The sequence below is a fragment of the Nerophis lumbriciformis genome, linkage group LG14 (genome assembly GCF_033978685.3).
Source record: "Nerophis lumbriciformis linkage group LG14, RoL_Nlum_v2.1, whole genome shotgun sequence".
Classification (NCBI taxonomy): Eukaryota; Metazoa; Chordata; class Actinopteri; order Syngnathiformes; family Syngnathidae; genus Nerophis; species Nerophis lumbriciformis.
The window spans coordinates 24,258,633-24,280,844 of record NC_084561.2 but is presented as its reverse complement, the minus strand read 5'-3'; the positions used below and the strand labels follow the sequence as shown (position 1 = coordinate 24,280,844).

The 22,212-nt window shown below is 37.6% G+C and overlaps 1 protein-coding gene across 1 annotated transcript; it reads right to left on the bottom strand.

The window, feature by feature from the left end:
- Positions 1-2,954: 2,954 nt before the first annotated feature.
- Positions 2,955-20,360, bottom strand: ttc4 (tetratricopeptide repeat domain 4). The gene is made up of 10 exons (XM_061975754.2): positions 20,038-20,360; positions 17,387-17,504; positions 16,999-17,160; positions 16,773-16,850; positions 15,311-15,435; positions 13,392-13,478; positions 13,051-13,283; positions 12,040-12,124; positions 5,736-5,818; positions 2,955-5,385 (listed from the first exon to the last, which is right to left on the bottom strand). Exons 1-10 carry the CDS (start codon positions 20,140-20,142, stop codon positions 5,286-5,288), a joined length of 1,176 nt encoding a protein of 391 aa, XP_061831738.2. The 5' UTR covers positions 20,143-20,360; the 3' UTR covers positions 2,955-5,285.
- Positions 20,361-22,212: the final 1,852 nt, after the last annotated feature.

The following is a 22,212-nucleotide window of genomic DNA, read 5'->3' as shown; positions in this document are numbered from 1 at the left end:
GTACATTAAACAGTGTTGGGACTAACGCGTTACTGTAACGCCGTTACTTTCGGCGGGAAATAGTAATCTAACGCGTTATTTTTTATATTCAGTAACTCAGTTACCATTACTACATGATGCGTTACTGCGTTATTTTTTACGTAGTTTCGGCTAGAAACTGAGAATATCTGAGTGTTTTATTGCAGCGCTGCGGAAGAGGCGACAAGAAAGAGACACGCCGTGCTCTGTCTGTGTGTATGTGTGTGTGGGAGGGGGCGTGTCTGTGTTTACTAACAAGACGTCATGGCGAAGCCCGAAGCCGAGTTTCTTAAAATGGAGATATTCTCAATACTTTTCTTTTGTCGACCACAAAGAACATAACATTTTAGTTGAATGTAAGTTGTGTCTTGGATCAAAGATCCTATCCTAGCAATTCAAATCTGCTGAAACCGCTACAAAAGCAACATGCTTCGACGAAGCTCGTAAAGAGACACACACTTCACCTCCACCTCCAACAGCGGCTGGATTTTAACGAGGCACTGCACACTGAAGGTACACACTATGTCAATTCTCTTATATACTCTTTCATTCTAGACTTCTAGAGAGTTTGATTATCACATCACTCTAAATGTATAGACTATAAAGTTCACAAATAAAGAGGGATGCTAGTGGGCCAGGCCAATCTTTCCTTTTCTCTAAACTAAAACTGGGGAAATGTGTAGAGTGTTCTAGGCTTCAGACATTATTTTATTTCAGAATGCCTTGAGATAAAAAAAACACCTGGTTAGGCTTTGTGTATGTAGTGTGTGCCTTCCTTTACAGCTATGTTGTTATTATGCTGTTTGTTACTTATGTATGTTATGTTGCAGCTATTTAAAATAGTTTTGTAAATTTGTTCTGGCCTGAAACAAATCGGCCCTTTGAAACATATCTTTGTCTTTGTGTGTTGTATGTAGACCACATTGCTTAGCAGAGTTCAGTGATGCAAATGCATGTCAAGTTGATCAACAGATTGTATTATTGTCCAGTGCAATAACAGTACTGAAATGAAAGCTAAAAGGGCATTAAATGGGGCCTTAAAAAAAAAAAATATATATATATATATATACACAGGTAAAAGCCAGTAAATTAGAATATTTTGAAAAAGTTGATTTATTTCAGTAATTGCATTCAAAAGGTGTAACTTGTACATTATATTTATTCATTGCACACAGACTGATGCATTCAAATGTTTATTTCATTTAATTTTGATGATTTGAAGTGGCAACAAATGAAAATCCAAAATTCCGTGTGTCACAAAATTAGAATATTACTTAAGGCTAATACAAAAAAGGGATTTTTAGAAATGTTGGCCAACTGAAAAGTATGAAAATGAAAAATATGAGCATGTACAATACTCAATACTTGGTTGGAGCTCCTTTTGCCTCAATTACTGCGTTAATGCGGCGTGGCATGGAGTCGATGAGTTTCTGGCACTGCTCAGGTGTTATGAGAGCCCAGGTTGCTCTGATAGTGGCCTTCAACTCTTCTGCGTTTTTGGGTCTGGCATTCTGCATCTTCCTTTTCACAATACCCCACAGATTTTCTATGGGGCTAAGGTCAGGGGAGTTGGCGGGCCAATTTAGAACAGAAATACCATGGTCCGTAAACCAGGCACGGGTAGATTTTGCGCTGTGTGCAGGCGCCAAGTCCTGTTGGAACTTGAAATCTCCATCTCCATAGAGCAGGTCAGCAGCAGGAAGCATGAAGTGCTCTAAAACTTGCTGGTAGACGGCTGCGTTGACCCTGGATCTCAGGAAACAGAGTGGACCGACACCAGCAGATGACATGGCACCCCAAACCATCACCCAACCATGCAAATTTTGCATTTCCTTTGGAAATCGAGGTCCCAGAGTCCGGAGGAAGACAGGAGAGGCACAGGATCCACGTTGCCTGAAGTCTAGTGTAAAGTTTCCACCATCAGTGATGGTTTGGGGTGCCATGTCATCTGCTGGTGTCGGTCCACTCTGTTTCCTGAGATCCAGGGTCAACGCAGCCGTCTACCAGCAAGTTTTAGAGCACTTCATGCTTCCTGCTGCTGACCTGCTCTATGGAGATGGAGATTTCAAGTTCCAACAGGACTTGGCGCCTGCACACAGCGCAAAATCTACCCGTGCATGGTTTACGGACCATGGTATTTCTGTTCTAAATTGGCCCGCCAACTCCCCTGACCTTAGCCCCATAGAAAATCTGTGGGGTATTGTGAAAAGGAAGATGCAGAATGCCAGACCCAAAAACGCAGAAGAGTTGAAGGCCACTATCAGAGCAACCTGGGCTCTCATAACACCTGAGCAGTGCCAGAAACTCATCGACTCCATGCCACGCCGCATTAACGCAGTAATTGAGGCAAAAGGAGCTCCAACCAAGTATTGAGTATTGTACATGCTCATATTTTTCATTTTCATACTTTTCAGTTGGCCAACATTTCTAAAAATCCCTTTTTTGTATTAGCCTTAAGTAATATTCTAATTTTGTGACACACGGAATTTTGGATTTTCATTTGTTGCCACTTCAAATCATCAAAATTAAATGAAATAAACATTTGAATGCATCAGTCTGTGTGCAATGAATAAATATAATGTACAAGTTACACCTTTTGAATGCAATTACTGAAATAAATCAAGTTTTTCAAAATATTCTAATTTACTGGCTTTTACCTGTATAAGTAACTAAATAGTTACTTTTCACAGTACCGCATTACTTTTTGGTTTACGTAACTGAGTTAGTAACTGAGTTACTTTTGAAATAAAGTAACTAGTAACCGTAACTAGTTACTGGTTTTCAGTAACTAACCCAACACTGACATTAAACACAGGAACTCAACACCTTTACTGGTGGGGTAGGATTAAAAAAACCTCTTTCTTTTTAACTCTTTTGTACATGCTGAATTGTGTAAATGTCATCCAGTGTAGCCTTTTGTGTATGTTTGAAATAAACTCAACTCAATTATGCTTATGAACAAGTTTCAGTTTAGGTTTATCAACAATCACAAACTACAGAAGAGCAGAGCAGCATAAAAACATCTGCTTTACCAGCTTTTATCACAGTGCCCATTGCACGTCTGTGAAACGTGTGCACATGGTTTGATTGGATATAAATAATACGTTATCCTACATTCAAAATGGGAAAAATGACAAAAAACTTTAATAAAAACGTAGAAGTTATGCCTTTTTTGTCAGAGTTTAGTGGCTCATCCAACTTTACAATGGCCAAAGTTGACAAAAAAAGTCCTAGTAAAATTTAGTGGATAAATAAACAAGTATTTATTTCATAGACATCAGAGCAGGCGGGAAGGCATTAAATGGGTACGTCGGGTACACTTTGACATTACAGTGTGACCACTGTTTTTAAGAAAAAAAAAAAGACTAAACAGCGTTCAGAGAGGCATCCACAAATGTGATGAATCTTACGATTTGATGCTTTTGCTTTGTTTAACACGAGTATCCAACATTGTGACAACATTTACCAGTCTAAAAAGAGGGCATTCATCATAGGTCCCCCTTTAAAACTAATTGTGTGAATAAATAGCATTTATACTGTTCATCTTCATAATAAAGCCACATTTCTGTCACATGTTTTTTTTTAGGTTATTCAAATGTTTATAAAAAATGAAGACTATCAAAAAAAAAAAAGCAGTAAATTTAAACATTATATTTTTGGACATTTTATCGCATGCACATTATGACAAGCCACACCACACCTGTTATGATGATTGGCCAAAGTATAGCATGATACATGTACAACGGATATAGATGAATTTCATTACAAACAGAGCAATGACAAATCAGTCAAACAAAAAATGATATGCAAAGACGTTCAGTTTCACCGAAACAAAAGGTATCAGGTTAGCGTGGTATATCCGGGCATTTGGCATTGCGCCAGAATGCGATTACATCTTTGCAGGTGCAGTCAAAGAATCTTTACAAAATCTAAAAGGAAGCTCACTACAAACATTAAAGTATGAACAAAAACATGGAAGCAGGATTAACGCCCAGTGGAAACTTAAATTAATGTGCATAATGAGGTGTCAAGCATGAAGAAAACATAGGAGGATGCAACAGGAGGCATCCACCAAAAGAGTTAAAAACAATCTAGAACAGAAATGTCAACATGGTTTACGTAGCATAGCAAAGACACACAACTATCCAGCGATCAGTACGGATGGGTATCGTTTACATTAATACCGATATTAGAACCAAATCAGTACTTCAGAAATGAAGCCAGAACTGATACCAATAACAAATGTAATCATAGATTTTTATTTTTAAATATTTCGTGGCATGCATGTTGAACTGAATTGTAATTTTAATACTTAAATAATGTTAATAAATTCAACAAATAGAATACAAAAAGCCGCATATTGTAATGATTATCACAGTGAATGTGCAAAAAAATGCATATGTAAGCTGTTTCACCGAGACCCTTTTGTCAGACAGGATTTTATTGTGAAGGCCGGGAGTGTGCTGTGGGTCTATAGACCGCTTTATGTTTTGAAGAGAGACGAGGCTATGTTCAGATAAAACGGTCGACTTCCTGCCTGCCGTCCTTTCGTCACATTGAGTCTGCTCATCACTGTCTAACTAAACCCTCATCACACTTGTTAAAGATGTTAAAGTCAACAATCACGATGTTTGTAATTCAACTCGTTCACCTTAACCGTGATTGGTACATAAGGAAATGTGTTGTGATGAGCGCTGTGGTGTAATGTGTGGTGCGGTGGTGGATCTGATGACCGCTGTTGTTAAGAGGGACAATAACATTTTAAAAAAGCATCAGACTTTGTGTCTTGGTTTTAGCATCGATAGTTGTTTTATTTTTCGGTCCGGTTACTACCGTGTGTGCACGCTGCCACCGGTGGCATTTTCCAACCTAGTTTTCTAGTACACATCCCTTGTAATGAGCAAACGCCGCAGCTCAATTTAAATAGCGCTGATGACTAATTCCATGCAGATGTGTGACCAGTGACCACCAGTGCAAAGCTAAATTGCTGCCAATGATCTAAAAGAGAAAATGGTAAATACAAAATAAGAGCTTGATAAGACATTATACACAACGGAAAACAAGACTTTAAGTCCAAAATGTATATTATGCTGAGTAGTATGTTTCAGCTTGATTTTAATTATTATGTTATTTGGAGCTATTAAAAAACAAATGCATAATGAATGATGATGATGAATGAATAATCATGATACATAATTCATTTAAAAACTGTGACTGGTCTGAATAAAAATGTTCATCATATGACAGCCATAATAAAACGGTTAAATTCACAAAGTGCGTATTTTCCTCCCTGTTAAATATTGCTTGTAGAATGATGAGCCATTCACCAAAATGATGAAGTTGGGTGTACCCGCCTTGACAAAAAACCTGCAACAGAAACAGTGTTTCATGAATAATGTCAAGTACCGGTAAGTAATTATTCCATTTATTATTAGGCTGAATTTTGGCAAGACAATGTATTCTATGGTTATACTGTGACTGCTGCAAGGAATGTTTCCCTCATGCAAGGTGAGACAAAATTATGAAAAAAAACATTTCAGATAGGATAGATAGCATACACAGTAATAGATACAAAGCACTAATATAGACATTGTTTAATGTGAATAGGTAATTTCATAAAGATATGTTCATAAGTCATTAGTAAAATCAGTAGTTTGAGAATTTATAATTAAGTGTGTCTGAATACTTACGGAGAGGTACATTTTGGACATGTTTACCTTTTATGTTGTAACACACACAAAAGTGTTGTTTCTGGGTTAAGTTTGTAGAGCACCTCTGTCTCCTCATCCTCAAAGAACACCTACGAGGTAAAAAGATGAATAGTAATCAAATCAAATATGGTTAAATTGCCACTGTTGACAAGAGTATCCGACTGTGGCCACAAATGAGTGTACTCGTGCTGGTGAGGTTTTCCATATTTAAAAATGCTGATTGGCCGTTCTGACTAAAACATCCAGGCCACAGCTGGACCCTTCTTTGTAAGGACTACCTAACTTACTAAAAACAGCAACAGTGGTCACTAAAGCATACAATCTCATTGCAGTCAGCAAGAAAAACACAATAGCAATACTGTCCGACTGTTCTTACGATTTTTTTGTAAGTAACGATTTTTCTCTTTTCTGATTTAAATGTTGTTACAATGTTGGATACTCGTGTTAAACAATGCCAAAGTGTGAAATCACGCAGTTTATGATGCCTCCGAACGCTGAGTTTCGCAGTCTTTTTTCAAACAGTGGTCCATTTGTGGCATACTTATGTGGACCTCCTAGTACATGCTGTATGCCTGCAGCCTTGTGTGACATACCTTCTCATCTCTTGTCCTGCCAACTGCTCCGATGTCTAAAAAAATTTATATTTTTTTGTTCGTCTACAACATCTTAAATGGGACAGTTTTGTCAACATTAGCCACTACAGAGTTGGATTAGCCGCTAACCTCCAACGAAAAAGACACCACCATTTGCTTTGAGAAAACCAAAGAGAATGTAGGATTAAGTATTATTTTTATTTAATCGTGGCAATAACACTGATATGTGAATGTTTCAGCTTTTTAAATAATATAGTTTTTGAAATGTCTTTTTGTCATCCATGTTCCTCTCCTTGTACTGTATTTTTCGGACTATAAGTCGCAGTTTTTTTTCATAGTTTGGCTGGGGGTGCGACTTATACTCAGGAGCGACTTATGTGTGAAATTATTAACACATTAGCGTAAAATATCAAATATTATTATTTAGCTCATTCACGTAAGAGACTAGACGTATAAGATTTCATGGGATTTAGCGATTAGGAGTGACAGATTGTTTGGTAAACGTATAGCATGTTCTATATGTTATAGTTATTTGAATGACTCTTACCATAATATGTTACGTTAACATACCAGGCACGTTCTCAGTTGGTTATTTATGCCTCATATAACGTACAATTATTCAGTCTGTTGTTCACTATTCTTTATTTATTTTAAATTGCCTTTCAAATGTCTATTCTTGGTGTTGGGTTTTATCAAATACATTTCCCCCAAAAATGCGACTTATACTCCAGTGCGACTTATATATATTTTTTTCCTTCTTTATTATGCATTTTCCGCAGGTGCGACTTATACTCCGGTGCGACTAATACTCCGAAAAATACGGTAGTTTCCATCATACAGGTAAAAGCCAGTAAATTAGAATATTTTGAAAAACTTGATTTATTTCAGTAATTGCATTCAAAAGGTGTAACTTGTACATTATATTTATTCATTGCACACAGACTGATGCATTCAAATGTTTATTTCATTTAATTTTGATGATTTGAAGTGGCAACAAATGAAAATCCAAAATTCCGTGTGTCACAAAATTAGAATATTACTTAAGGCTAATACAAAAAAGGGATTTTTAGAAATGTTGGCCAACTGAAAAGTATGAAAATGAAAAATATGAGCATGTACAATACTCAATACTTGGTTGGAGCTCCTTTTGCCTCAATTACTTCGTTAATGCGGCGTGGCATGGAGTCGATGAGTTTCTGGCACTGCCTAGGTGTTATGAGAGCCCAGGTTGCTCTGATAGTGGCCTTCAACTCTTCTGCGTTTTTGGGTCTGGCATTTTGCATCTTCCTTTTCACAATACCCCACAGATTTTCTATGGGGCTATGGTCAGGGGAGTTGGCGGGCCAATTTAGAACAGAAATACCATGGTCCGTAAACCAGGCACGGGTAGATTTTGCGCTGTGTGCAGGCGCCAAGTCCTGTTGGAACTTGAAATCTCCATCTCCATAGAGCAGGTCAGCAGCAGGAAGCATGAAGTGCTCTAAAACTTGCTGGTAGACGGCTGCGTTGACCCTGGATCTCAGGAAACAGAGTGGACCGACACCAGCAGATAACATGGCACCCCAAACCATCACTGATGGTGGAAACTTTACACTAGACTTCAGGCAACGTGGATCCTGTGCCTCTCCTGTCTTCCTCCAGACTCTGGGACCTCGATTTCCAAAGGAAATGCAAAATTTGCATGGTTGGGTGATGGTTTGGGGTGCCATGTCATCTGCTGGTGTCGGTCCACTCTGTTTCCTGAGATCCAGGGTCAACGCAGCCGTCTACCAGCAAGTTTTAGAGCACTTCATGCTTCCTGCTGCTGACCTGCTCTATGGAGATGGAGATTTCAAGTTCCAACAGGACTTGGCGCCTGCACACAGCGCAAAATCTACCCGTGCCTGGTTTACGGACCATGGTATTTCTGTTCTAAATTGGCCCGCCAACTCCCCTGACCTTAGCCCCATAGAAAATCTGTGGGGTATTGTGAAAAGGAAGATGCAGAATGCCAGACCCAAAAACGCAGAAGAGTTGAAGGCCACTATCAGAGCAACCTGGGCTCTCATAACACCTGAGCAGTGCCAGAAACTCATCGACTCCATGCCACGCCGCATTAACGCAGTAATTGAGGCAAAAGGAGCTCCAACCAAGTATTGAGTATTGTACATGCTCATATTTTTCATTTTCATACTTTTCAGTTGGCCAACATTTCTAAAAATCCCTTTTTTGTATTAGCCTTAAGTAATATTCTAATTTTGTGACACACGGAATTTTGGATTTTCATTTGTTGCCACTTCAAATCATCAAAATTAAATGAAATAAACATTTGAATGCATCAGTCTGTGTGCAATGAATAAATATAATGTACAAGTTACACCTTTTGAATGCAATTACTGAAATAAATCAACTTTTTCAAAATATTCTAATTTACTGGCTTTTACCTGTATATTGACAAAACTCGCAAATGATCACTAATGTCAGGTATAAGTAGACCACTTGTGGTGTGTGAGGGCAGCACGGTAGTGCATGTGCCTCACAATACAAAGGTCCTGGGTTCGATCACCGGGCTTGTGATCTTTCTGTGTGGAGTTTGCATGTTCTCCCCGTGACTGCGTGGGTTCCCTCCGGGTACTCCGGCTTCCTCCCGAATGCAGCACCAGCACCCCCCGTGACCCCGAAAGGGACAAGCGGAAGAAAATGGATGGATGGATACCTTTGTATTGATCCAAGAATGCGCAGGTGTGCCTAAAGTTGAGACTGGTGAATTGATATACGGTTTATTTTCGATTGTGTTTGAAAAAGAAAATAGTGGTAATGTTCCTCTTCACATTTTCAAAATACAAATTCTGGTACTTTTGGAAAGGGTGGGCCATAAAGGGTTTCAATTGCAATCGAAAGGGACACTTACACACACGAATCGTTTACAAACTCAGAAAGTAGGTTAAAATGTGACTGCGGAGTAAAATTTACGCAGAATTTACTCTTAAGCATATCTGATACATATTATGTAGACCACAAGGAAGTACGTTAAAATGAACATTAGAATCATCTAGAGCTGCAGCTATTGAATATTTTAGTAATCGAGTATTCTATCGAATATCCTGATCGATTAATCGAGTAATCGAATAAATCATATCTTTGCTTAATTAAGGTTGAATTATACATGTTAAGCCCTCAATTATTGTGTTTGGCCTAATTGTCTTTTATTTCCTAAGCACCTGTTTTCATTATTGAAGGTTGACACGCACAGCTGAAATGCGTCCGTGGTTGATTGGGCCAATTTGTGTGTGCTAATAAAAACAGGTGCGCTCACAGCCCTATGTGCTGTGTGGTGTGACCGCATAAACGAAGTTCTTGTCTTGCGTGCGTTTTTGATGATTATTATACGGTGCAGTTTAAACGTTGGTTTCTCCACGCAAATTGACTTAGTTGTGATTTCCCTCTCTGCATGAAAATTTAAAATTAGCATATATTAATGCAGTATGAACAAGAATGTTTTAATGTAAACACATAGAATCGTCATACTGGTGTGATTATATGAATCAAGTGTTAATTCAAGGCTAAGGCAAAATATCGAGATATATATTGTGTATTGTGACATGGCCAAAAAATATTGAGATATTAATAAAAGACCATATCGCCCAGCCCTACATACACATCTAATAAATACACGCCATCATCATTGAAATTGCAGTTTTAACACATGTGCATTACAAAAAAAAAGCAACTGTCCTCTGTTTTCCATCACACAGATCACGGCACCTACACACCACAGCTCTCATGTGCCCTCTATCGTAGCAATCGTGCAGAAACTTTTTTCTGACTAGTTAAACTCAATAAACGATTAATCGCAAAATCCCAAAACTCTCTACCATCCAATATACAAAACCTATTCCAGGATAGAGATGCTCATCATAGTTACAGCCTAAGAGGAAACAACAAATTATATTTGCCTAAATTTAGAACAACTTTAAAATCAATGTGCATTTCAGTGCGTGGAGTCAGTCTGTGGAACAACTTAGGGGACGAGTTAAAAACCTGTTCTAACATGATTACATTTAAAAGACTGTTTAAAAAAGAAGTACTGAAGAAGTACGAGGAGGAAAGAGAGTGATGCCCTCAGCACAGAGCGATGGGAGAGAGGTGTATGGTCAGAGAGTGTTTGGGCCTGTGTGTGTGTGTGGGTGTGTGTGTGTGTGTGTGTGTGTGTGTGTGTGTGTGTGTGTGTGTGTGTGTGTGTGTGTGTGTGTGTGTGTGTGTGTGTGTGTGTTTTGTCTCGTCTTGTCTTGTTTTATAGTAACAGTGGTACTATTGTATTGTTAGTGTACAGGAGCTTTTCTTGTTTTTGTTTGTATAGTATTGTTCTTGTATTACGGTATATTGTTTATGTTAAATGTGGAATGAGTGAGAGGGGTTGGGATATTATAAGCATCTGCTTCATCCAACCCCTTTTCAAGCCTTGCATAAATGTCCCTGCCAAAATGTTTAAAAAAAAAAAGTGTGTGTTGTTGTACTGTGCAGGTTTGAAATAAATAATTCAATCAATCAATCAAACCTGTAAAAAAAAGCCTACCAGAAAGCCTTAGGAATGCAGAGACTGTTGACATTTTTGATAAAAGGTTAAAAGGTTTTTAATCAGGCTTTTACTGATCATTTTAAACTCTTAGGTTCTTAATTTGTATTCTGTTATTTTCCATATTACGTATTAATACTACTACTACTATTTTCAATGTTTAGTTTTCATTCATCAATTTATATTTTGTTCTTTACATATATTCAATATTTGGCTGCAGCCCCCCCGTACCCTAAGAGGGACAGGCAATAGAAAATAGATGGATCCATCCCATCCATCCATTTTTATTCAAAACTATTTTATAGATGACAAAAATGTTGAGTTATTCTTCATTGTTAACGCCTCAGATTTTCCCCATTCTCATTGCCATACCATGTCTTAATATTGTCAATAGTGCTTTGAGTTTTGTTTTCATTCTTTAAACTGCTGTAAATCATCCATCCATCCATCCATTTCCTTCCGCTTGTCCCTTTCGGGGTCACTGTAGCCTATCTCAGCACTGTGTTGAAATTTGCCTGTGCATGAAAAGTGCTATATAAATAAAGTTTGGTCTATTTAAATATGTATCATTTTATGGATTGTGTTTCATTTCCACAGTCCTGACTGCATCATTGAAAAATGTGAAGACATGTTCAAAATAAATGTCTGTTACACCAAAGAATGAGTTGAGCTTTGATGGAACTCAAGGAGAGTAAAATTAACGGGCAGTGCTTTCATACTTCCAGGTTACTATAAATCAAGTGTCTGCAACTTCTGCTATCAAAAGGAGTCATTTTACCGCCTTTTTCACCAAAGAAAAATAGTATAGTGCTGCAAAACGTAACACAGCTTATATATTAATTATTTTTTTTACAGTAGAACCAATGTGAAATTAAACTTGTTTTTCTTTTTGAAAATATTAATGGTTAGCTAACTAAACTGAAGCTGAACTGAACGCACAGGCTTCCAGTCTCTTTTACTTGCCTTCTCTGCACCACAGAACTCAGCCTGTGAGCCTTCACGGCCTCACAGTCAATCAGAAATTATAGAACTCTTTTTAAAAATGCTAACTTTTCTCATTCTGGGGTTAAAAAAAATCTGAGGGAGCCACAAGGAGGCAAAAGAGCTGTGGGTTGCAGACCCCTGCTATTAATCAATCTGTTAAGAATTAGAGGACACAAACCTGCAAATTCTGCAGGTGATATTTCCTGTCAACATCCCAAGGTGGAAGTTCTTCTCCAAACATGACAGCAAAGTGCTCTGAAAAACTAACACAAGAAAAGGACATCATTGATTTTGTAAAAACATTTTTTTAAGTAAATACGGGTTTCCCGATATCATATTTAAATTTTTTTTTATTTTTTTTTAAAACAATACGATATGAATATTGGAGGCTTGAGTATAGGCTGATACCAATATGAAGCCGCTATGATATCAGCATGAATCATACTTTTATCATTTTATATTGTACTCATTGAAACAATGGTAGGTATGACAAACCGTAACCTTAAGACAAATATATGCTTTTGTCGTCGAGTGTTATTTGCTTTTTTGTCAACACCAAGTGGCCACAATAATTAAGCTAGGATCATGTTGCAAAACGTTGAATGATGCAGACGTGTTTGTTAATGGATACTTTAACACATTTCTGCCTTGGAGACTTTGTATGTGTAACTATATGCAACTATAATTTTTTGACACTTCTTTATATTGACAAATTGTTGTGTTAGACTGCAATATTGTTCAATTAAGGACACTTACTATGTATGTTCAAGCTTGTGTGCTATCATGTGCTTAGCGGTGGTGTAGGTGCTAGCTCCTAGTACCCTATGATTAATTTTTGTAAATGACTTCACGTTTATTGGAGGACATTTAGCTGTTAACTGGCTATCCAACTTTGCGCAAGTAAATGTGCTGCAGGACTGGTTGCGTCGGTGCTAATATCGGAGATTTTAGATGCATGTCGATGTCATCCATTTTTTTTGCTGATATCCGGTATTGATATCGGCTTGGGACACCCTGTAAAATAAAATAAAGTAGGCAAACCATGGGTCTGCATCAGATTATTAAACTAAGCGTAACAATGATTTTTTTTTGTCACATCTGTTTATTTTCTAAGGGATAATGCATATTTTAAATAGTACCAGCCTCCAAAATGTAATGTGTTCAACCATGCTTAAATCTAATGGTTTACCTGCTGCTTTCACTGAAAGCAGAGATGAAATCACTCTGCTGATGTTCAGGATACAGAAACAGTACAGGCCAGTGCAGGGAACTGTGCTCATCCAGGAAGACTTGAGCTCCTGTTGCCTCATGTGAGTTGAGACCGTCCAGACTCAAGTTGGCTAACGTGTCTGAAGTTTCCTCGTCTTCATCCGAATCAGACTGACGAGGCTTTGCAGATTGTCGGAGTTTGATGCCCCGTTCCTGCAAGAAAATGTGACACACTTGTCTGAGAGGCACCCTATTACAGATTTCCTCCTCATCAAGGAATGAGTATTGCTTTAAAGATGGTGTAATATTTAATTTAATCACCTTTATAGCAGCCATAAGAGCCTCTTTCTCATTATGTAACTTCTTTTCTTTGAGCTTGGTCTTTCTGGAATCTCTATCTGCTGCTCTCTGTGATGGAAAACAAGCATGACAAAATGTATGGTTAGAAACAGAATATTCAACAATGACAAGGCTTAAATCAGCATTTAAGCTTACCGTATTTTTCGCACTATAAGTCGCAGTTTTTTTCATAGTTTGGCCGGAGTTGCGACTTATTTATTAGCTCATTCACGTAAGAGACTAGACGTATAAGATTTCATCGGATTTAGCGATTAGGAGTGACAGATTGTTTGGTAAACGTATAGCATGTTCTATATGTTATAGTTATTTGAATGACTCTTACCATAATATGTTACGTTAACATACCAGGCACGTTCTCAGTTGGTTATTTATGCCTCATATAACATACACTTATTCAGCCTGTTGTTCACTATTCTTTATTTATTTAAAATTGCCTTTCAAATGTCTATTCTTGGTGTTGGGTTTTATCAAATAAATTTCCCCAAAAAATGCAACTTATACCCCAGTGCGACTTATTTATGTTTTTTCCCTTCTTTACTATGCATTTTCGGCCGGTGCGACTTATGTTCCGGTGCGACTTATACTCCGAAAAATACGGTATGTCCTCATTTCCCTCTCGCAGTGTGTGCAGGAGTGTGGGGATCACTTAGTATTTTACTAGCAAACATACATCTGGAAAATATCAGCTGCTCAGAAGTACAAAATGTGGCTCCAAATGTTCTGTTAGCTGATGGGGTACAGTCTACAGCAACTGTACCCCTCAGGGTCTTCTGCATCACTGATATCGCAGCTGCCAAGTGTATCAATGATTCGTGTATAGTCTTATCTCTGGGCATGATTGACAGTTTAGCATGCTTGACTGTGGAACACAAATGAGAAAGTCCCACTATATGCTCACCTGAGCAGGCGAGCGAGGAACACCGAGGCTATCTCTGTTTAACTCTTTTCCCAATCATTTCAGTTCCATGAGGAAATAGCAGATTTATTTGGCCGTAGAGTCGTCTCTGGTGGGCTTTTTGCACTTTTCCGACGCAGTGGCGGTGAGAACAGCCAACGGCTTTTTTTTTTTTTTTTTTTTGGAGGCTGGCATTGGGAAGCTTCTTTGCTGGCGCGGGCGTCTTCCTGGGCTTTTAAGGCATTGCTGCTTGCGGCGTTTCAGGGTGGCAAGTTAGGTATTTGTCCAAGCCAGGTGTTTTTTTTCCTTCCTCGCGGAGTGTTTGCATGCATTTGGTCCGCGCAGCACGTGAGAGGTCTTCCTCTTACGAAGTAAAGAAGTACCGCACGGCTGATGCCATGTTTGTTTACACCGTGAAGTCTTGTGACCGTAAGGGAAGTTGGGATCTCCTACAAGGTAGGGGTGCTTGATTTGAACACCCCAAACCACTTACAGCACAATATTGGTAATCTTGCCTCATTTTTATTTAATCGGTTATCGGAGCTATTTTTTAAGTTTTCAGCTTATCGTGTTATAACAAAATTCCTAATATCAACCCAATAACTATTGGCTCATCCTACCAAAAATAAATAAATAATAAAAAGGCATGAGTGTTTACCACAAATACATTCTGACCAACACTATTAGATTTTGTGCCACCTGTTACACCCTTGCTCATAAAAACATTCTAATGTTGCAGCCGAAGGGGGCTTGGGCTGGAGGAGTTCTCTGGACTTCTGTCTTCATGAATATTAAAGGTAAAATATTGACCATTGTGTTCTTTTTACATATAACAAAAGTCAGTGGCGCGCGATTTGTTTAATTCTCCAAAAGTAGTGATTTGGGCAAACAGGAACTGTTTGACTGACACAAATCCTTAACACCGAATAAGAACTTGAAAGGCCTGCAATGATTATAAGGTATTTCGATTTGTGAGTACCGCTACCTTTTGTTTGTCTGCATCAGCTCTTAGCTCCTGCAACTTCTTGTCTGAAGGATGAGCATTAAGCCCATCTTCACACCACTGAATGGCTGCCACAAAGTTACGCAGTTCAATGCAACACTGAGCACCTGCAAACACAGTTGAAAATAAAACTACAAATGAAACATCAAATAGTCTCCAATTATATATGATACTGTATGTGTACAGTATATGTTGCCATTTCTGGTCCATGTTCAGACCACACAACTGGAACATGGTCCAATAACAATAGTGACCTGTTAACTGTGTACAAACAACTTACAGCAGTAGAAAAGGCATGATACAGGCATAATACCCCAAATTAAGATGGACATTATAACCTGAAGTTAATAATGACAAAAATAGAGATTCAAATGACAATGAAAAATCATCCATCCATCCATTCATTTTCTACCGCGTGTCCCTCTCGGGGTTGCAGGGGTGCTGGAGCCTATCCCAGCTGCACTCGGGCAGAAGGCAGGGTACACCCTGGACAAGTCACCACCTCACCACAGGGCCAACATAGAGACAGAATGAATACAAAACCGTAGATTTAAGACTCTTTGAAATAGAGACATGATGACAATTACGGTATGTACTTTTATTTTGGGGGGGGGGCATAGTAATTTGGGCGCCACATCCGACCTACTCAAATTTAAAGATCATTGAATGATTCAATTGGTTATTACAATTATAAATTTAAAAAAAACAGGATGAGGGCTCAAAATCAAATACCGGTACATATTTATTCAAAATACATTTATTTTTAATGCCCTTTTTTCATATACAATGTTCTGAGTAAAATAAAGTCAACAGTACAAAATTATATAAGCAAAATCAACCAGTCTGTTTTCTGAGTTTTTAAATAACAATGACAAAAAATATTTTATTTTCATAAAAAAATATTGATTTAATTATTCTAGTATAGACTGCATATTGTTACTATATTTGGTTCATTGTAACAATCCTAATACCCCTGTTTACGTACAAGAGTTCCAGCTTAGGGGTTAGCTGGCTAGTTAGTTGGCTTCTTGTATCCTCCTACAGAGCATAGTGTAACATGTTTAGCCATTCTTCATCCTCAAGTGATATTAGTTTATTTTCTGCCACAGAGGCAAGAATTAGTGTCTTAGGAGCGGCTTCGCACAGTGGAGGGACATTAGTTTCTTTGCGTTGAGGACGTGGTTGTCAATTGCCGCGGACAAATGCATTACCACAATATGACGATCGTATTAAAAGCTCTATCGTCGGCCAAATTTATATCACTTATATTATATATTGTCTATATCACACAACCCTAATCACGATGATTCAAAGGGTGCACCAATTGCAACCAATCAACCAAAAGGGTGCAAAGAAAGTGCAAATTGAGGGGCTGCTTTGGGCACAACATTTAATACTATAAATCTCTGCAATGTATTTTATACCCATTTAATGTACAACATACCTCTAATCAAGGCCTTAAGATGCTTTGGTTTGATCTTCTTTGCAGCTGTAGCGTCATTCAGTGCAGAGCGCATGTTGCCTGTATATAAAAACGTATATACAGTACATAAAATTATTAAAACTCACATCATCTGCGGCACTGGTCTATGAGACATTTCCGTGTCATTTTATCCATCCATTTTCTAAATAGAGATTTTCACTGTAATGTTTAAAGGGGCACACTGTACCGATATGAAAGTGTGCCGCCGCTCGGTTGGTGAGAAGAACCGTATCCAGCTCTTGGTCACCACAATTCCTCTTTAAAGCAGCCGTGTATGCCACGATAGACTTTAGGTAGTTCTTCTCTTTGAAAAAAGCATTTCCTTCATCCTTTAAACTCTTCGTTTGTTCTGGAAGAGAACATTAACAAGTGTTACCATCTCTTTCTGAGTTTGACACATCAGCAACATCACTCACTCAATCAAAGTTTACTTATATAGCCCTTAATTACAGATGTCTCAAATGGCTGCACAAGCCACATCGACATCCTTGGCTCAGATCCCACATCAGGGCAAGAAAAACATCATTTTTAGAATTAAGAAACCACAAAAACCTACATTTTTGTGGAACGCCTACCTTCTGGACTTCTGTCTTCATCATGGATAATAGCCTGGAGGCAAGCTAACTCTGGATATTCGTTGGGGTCAATCTCTTCTGGGGCTGTTTTCATGAACATGGGAATTTTGTCAAATTCCTGCATGACAACAGAGAAAATGGCTCATATTCAATGTTAATTTCCTTGACCAATAATTTTCGTCTTAGTTTTCATTAAAACATTATTTTCCCCTGATGAAAATAAAACAATAGCGAATCAAAAAAATGCATGATGACTATGACAATAATAAAACTGACATTTTTGTCGACGACGAATGAATACAAGACGAAAATGTGACAGAAACTAAATTAAATCATTTTTAATTTCGTCGTTTAGATGGGTGGGACTAGTATGGAATATTTCTAATCACAGCGCTTTAACAGCGTACACATGAGGGAGGGGCCAGCAGTTAGTTACGAAGGAGAGCCAATCAGATTCTGTTCCTTGTTAGATGAGGAAGTTGAATTTCTCACTATAAAAGAATATTGTGCGGATTTAATATGTTCCACATTGTAAATGTGTACACGTGGGAGAAAGTGAAGAGGACACATTTTATTTTTGATGCTATATGATGTCATCAGCAGGCGAGTCATTGTAACATCTACACAACTGTAACTTAAAGCTATTTGCTGCTCCTGGTTCTCCCGCATTCATAGACAAATTATAATGAAGTAACTCCGTTTCACAACACACATACATACCTGCTTTGACAGAGACGTAACATAAAAAACACAAAAAAGTGCCTGAAAGATATGTATTGGCATTGGCTATTGTAAGAATTATTACTGACCATAAATCATGCTACTTTTGGGTTAAACAAATGCTTTGCAGGTAGTCTAAGTAAATGTGCTTTCAAATAAACCTAAAAGAGGCCATATTCTTTATATTTTAGTCAAATAAATTTACTGTAATTTCAATGATTAAAACTACACTAATACTAAATCAATATAGATTACTAAAATTAGACTAAAACTAAAATACATTTTCGTCAAGAGACTATGACTCGAACTAAATTAAAACTGCTGTCAAAATGAACACTGCCCAAATTGAACCCAATGTTGACACATTTTCAAAGTCATGCAGCAGATTCTTCATTCATCATCACATTTGTGAAAACTGACACAGGTAGCGATCACATAATACGTAACGTAACTATTGTCAAAATACATGCACTGAACAGGTGTATAGCAGCAGATATAAATGTCTGATTTGTTTACGTTTTCCTAGTTGAAGACGTATTGTGTTACTCATATCATATTTACATTTAGTAGTTGCAAATTACGTTATCTGGAAAACACAATCATAATACAAGTACACTAGAAGAGAAAGTCAAACACAAATACAAATCGACGGAAAAGAAATTGAAAGAGTAAATGAAACCAAATTTCTAGGTATAGTGATAGATGATAAATTGAACTGGAAATCTCATGTAAAAAAATACAACATAAAGTAGCAAGAAACACGTCAATAATGAATAAAACCAAACATGTTCTAGATCAAAAATCATTCCATATTCTGTACTGCTCGCTTGTGTTACCATATCTGAGTTATTGTGTAGAAATATGGGGAAATAACTACAAAAGTACACTTCATTCATTAACGGTGTTACAAAAAAGATCAGTTAGAATAATACATAATGTTGGATATAGAGAACATACAAACCCTTTATTCATTGAATCAAAAATACTGAAATTCCACGACATAGTGAATTTGCAAACAGCTAAAATTAAACACAAAGCAAACTATAACCTGCTACCCAACAATATACAACAATTCTTCTCAACAAAAGGAGAGAAATATAATCTTAGAGACAAATATAATTTAAAACATTTGTACGGACGTACAACACTTAAGACCTTCAGTATATCAGTATGTGGAATTAAATTATGGAATGGATTAAGCAAAGAAATCAAACAATGTACTAATATGATCCACTTCAAGAAACTCTTCAAACTTTAAGTGTTTACAAAGTACAAAGAAGAAGAACCATGATTAACATTCTGAATTTATTTCATCCAACCATTCATTTTCAAGATAATCTTACTCATCTCACCATATGAAATATAACTTACTTCACCAATTATTATTTATTTATTTATTGTAATTACTAATGGAGTTTATTGTGAATAAATTGAGAACAGGGAGTGAACAAACGTTTTAGCAACTGCTATGTACAGGAATTGATTGATTGATTGAAACTTTTATTAGTAGATTGCACAGTACAGTACATATTCTGTACAATTGACCACTAAATGGTAACACCCGAATACGTTTTTCAACTTGTTTAAGTCGGGGTCCACGTTAATCAATTCATGGTAAGGGGTAGGATTCAATAAACTCTGCTTCTTATACTCCTCTTCGAACATGTTGAATAGAGAAACTGGAAATTGTGATGTATCATGTTGTGTGCATGCGTGTGTGTTGTATCATGTTGTATGCATGCATGTTCGAAATAAACTCAAACTCAACTCACGAAATAAACCAGCTGAGATAGGCTCCAGCGTCCCCGAAAGGGACAAGCGGTAGGAAATGGGTGTATGGATGGACTAGCTTACTGGCTAACCACAATAGTATGCAAATATAACATAATTCGTACATATAAAAACACCATTAATATATGTTACGTTCGAACCTGTTCCCATTTGTCCTCGTTGAAGGCATTTTTGTATTTATAGCGCTTGAACGCTTCTCCGAAGTCCTCGTCGTCGGAGTCATTCTGGAGAGCGGAGGACGCCATGAGTGGTCAAATCTGTCAAATCAACAACCACTGTCAGTATTTATTCTTAACATAGGCATAGGATATCCGTAATGAAAATGCCAGACGTATGCCGTAAGATTATTTTGTTGTTAATACTGCGACTGATACGTGATCAATTTTCAATAAACAACAAAAAATAATTGCACGTGTATATGTGGCACGACGGAGCAAATAATCCGTGTGGAAACACGGTAGAGTAGGAGTCTGTTCCATCCCCGTCCGAGCGGTGGTAAAAAGGTCAGTCGCTATGTCTTGGTCGTTGGATAGTATTTTCATAAATAGGAATTGTAAAAAAAAAAGTTATTGGTGTATTTTAATTTCATTTTTAAATTAAAATAGAATTGTAAAAACAACGCATACTTCTTCAATTTCTGTGCCAAGGAGCAATAACAAGATCTAAAAAAACGGTTTGGTTGTATGTTTGTATTTTATACAGCCAAAATAAAAAAAATTCCAGTCATCAGAAACGAAAAAACGGACCCAAACAGATGTTTTTTTTACTATCCCGACACCGGAACCGAAAGTTGCTATTTGAAGTATCTCGTTGAGTCGCGGACTGACCTGGAGGAAAAAACATATGGTGTTGTAACCTGCGTCAGTAATACCAGATGATAGTAATAATAATGACAATTTTATATAAAAACGTAGGATACATCAATAACGCCACCCTGTTTTTTCCACCAGGGCCGTCTGCGGCATAGACAGCTTATAAGTAGATGCAGCATTGGCTGCTGTGACGCGAGAAATTTGGCCGCCATCTTGAAGTGGTGATGAGGAGCAGGCGAGCAGCCTAAACTGACAGTTGACAGGTAGAAAACAAAAATGCCAGGCTGGTGTTCAGCGTTTTCCTGCTCAAATGAGCGGACTGTTGAAAATAGGAAGCGGGGGATTAATTTTCACAATTAAGGTTTAACATTAGCGTACTTTTTGATTGATTGATTGATTGAGACTTTTATTAGTAGGTTGCACAGTGAAGTACATATTCCGTACAATTCACCACTAAATGGTAACACCCGAATACGTTTTTCAACTTGTTTAAGTCGGGGTCCACTTAAATTGATTCATGATTCAGATATATACTATCATATATACTATCATAATAATACAGTCATCACACAAGATAATCATCAGGGTATATACATTGAATTATTTACATTATTTACAATCCGGGGTGTGGAGGGAGGGGTGGGGGGGGGGTAAGTTTGTTTGTTATCATCAGTCATCCACAATTGAGAACAGAGAAATGGATATTGAAACAGTGTAGGTCTGACTTGGTAGGATATGTACAGCAAGTAGTGGACATAGAGAGAGAGAGCGAGAGATCAGAAAGCATAAGAAAAAGTATCTACATGTGATTGTTTACATTTGATTATTAACAATCCGGGGAGGGTGTTAGTTTAGGGTTGAAGTTGCCCGGAGGTGTACTTTTATTGCAGTTTTGAAGGAGGATAGAGATGCCTTTTCTTTTATACCTGTTGGGAGCGCATTCCACATTGATGTGGCATAGAAAGAGAATGAGTTAAGACCTTTGTTAGATTGGAATCTGGGTTTAACGTGGTTAGTGGAGCTCCCCCTGGTGTTGTGGTTATGGCGGTCATTTACGTTAAGGAAGTAGTTTGACATGTACTTCGGTATCAGGGAGGTGTAGCGGATTTTATAGACTAGGCTCAGTGCAAGTTGTACTATTGCTTGTATTTTGTGAAAAGAATATTACCACAGAGTTGAGAAGGAGCAAAGATCTTCAATAGTACTGAAATCGTAGCCACTAGCAAACAAGAGTATGACCATAATAGAATTGCTTGTCAATAAAATTAATTAAATTTTAAAATGTCATACTTGAATAACAAAGTTTAAATAAATGATGAAGATAAAGATTGTAAAAGCCAACAGGGGTAAAAGTTAGGACCACAGTCCAGATTGTGTGTGTGTGTGTGGGGGGTGTTGGGGGTAATATACAGGTAAAAGCCAGTAAATTAGAATATTTTGAAACACTTGATTTATTTCAGTAATTGCATTCAAAAGGTGTAACTTGTACATTATATTTATTCA

What these genes read in the sequence shown, in the direction of transcription:
- ttc4 (XM_061975754.2), bottom strand. Translation starts at nt 20,142, where the DNA reads ATGGCGTCCTCCGCTCTCCAGAATGACTCCGACGACGAGGACTTCGGA. An exon ending in ACGAGGACAAATGGGAACAG is followed by an intron (nt 17,505 to 20,037) that starts GTTCGAACGTAA and finishes GTTGTCATGCAG; the next exon opens with GAATTTGACAAAATTCCCAT. An exon ending in TGAAGACAGAAGTCCAGAAG is followed by an intron (nt 17,161 to 17,386) that starts GTAGGCGTTCCA and finishes GTTCTCTTCCAG; the next exon opens with AACAAACGAAGAGTTTAAAG.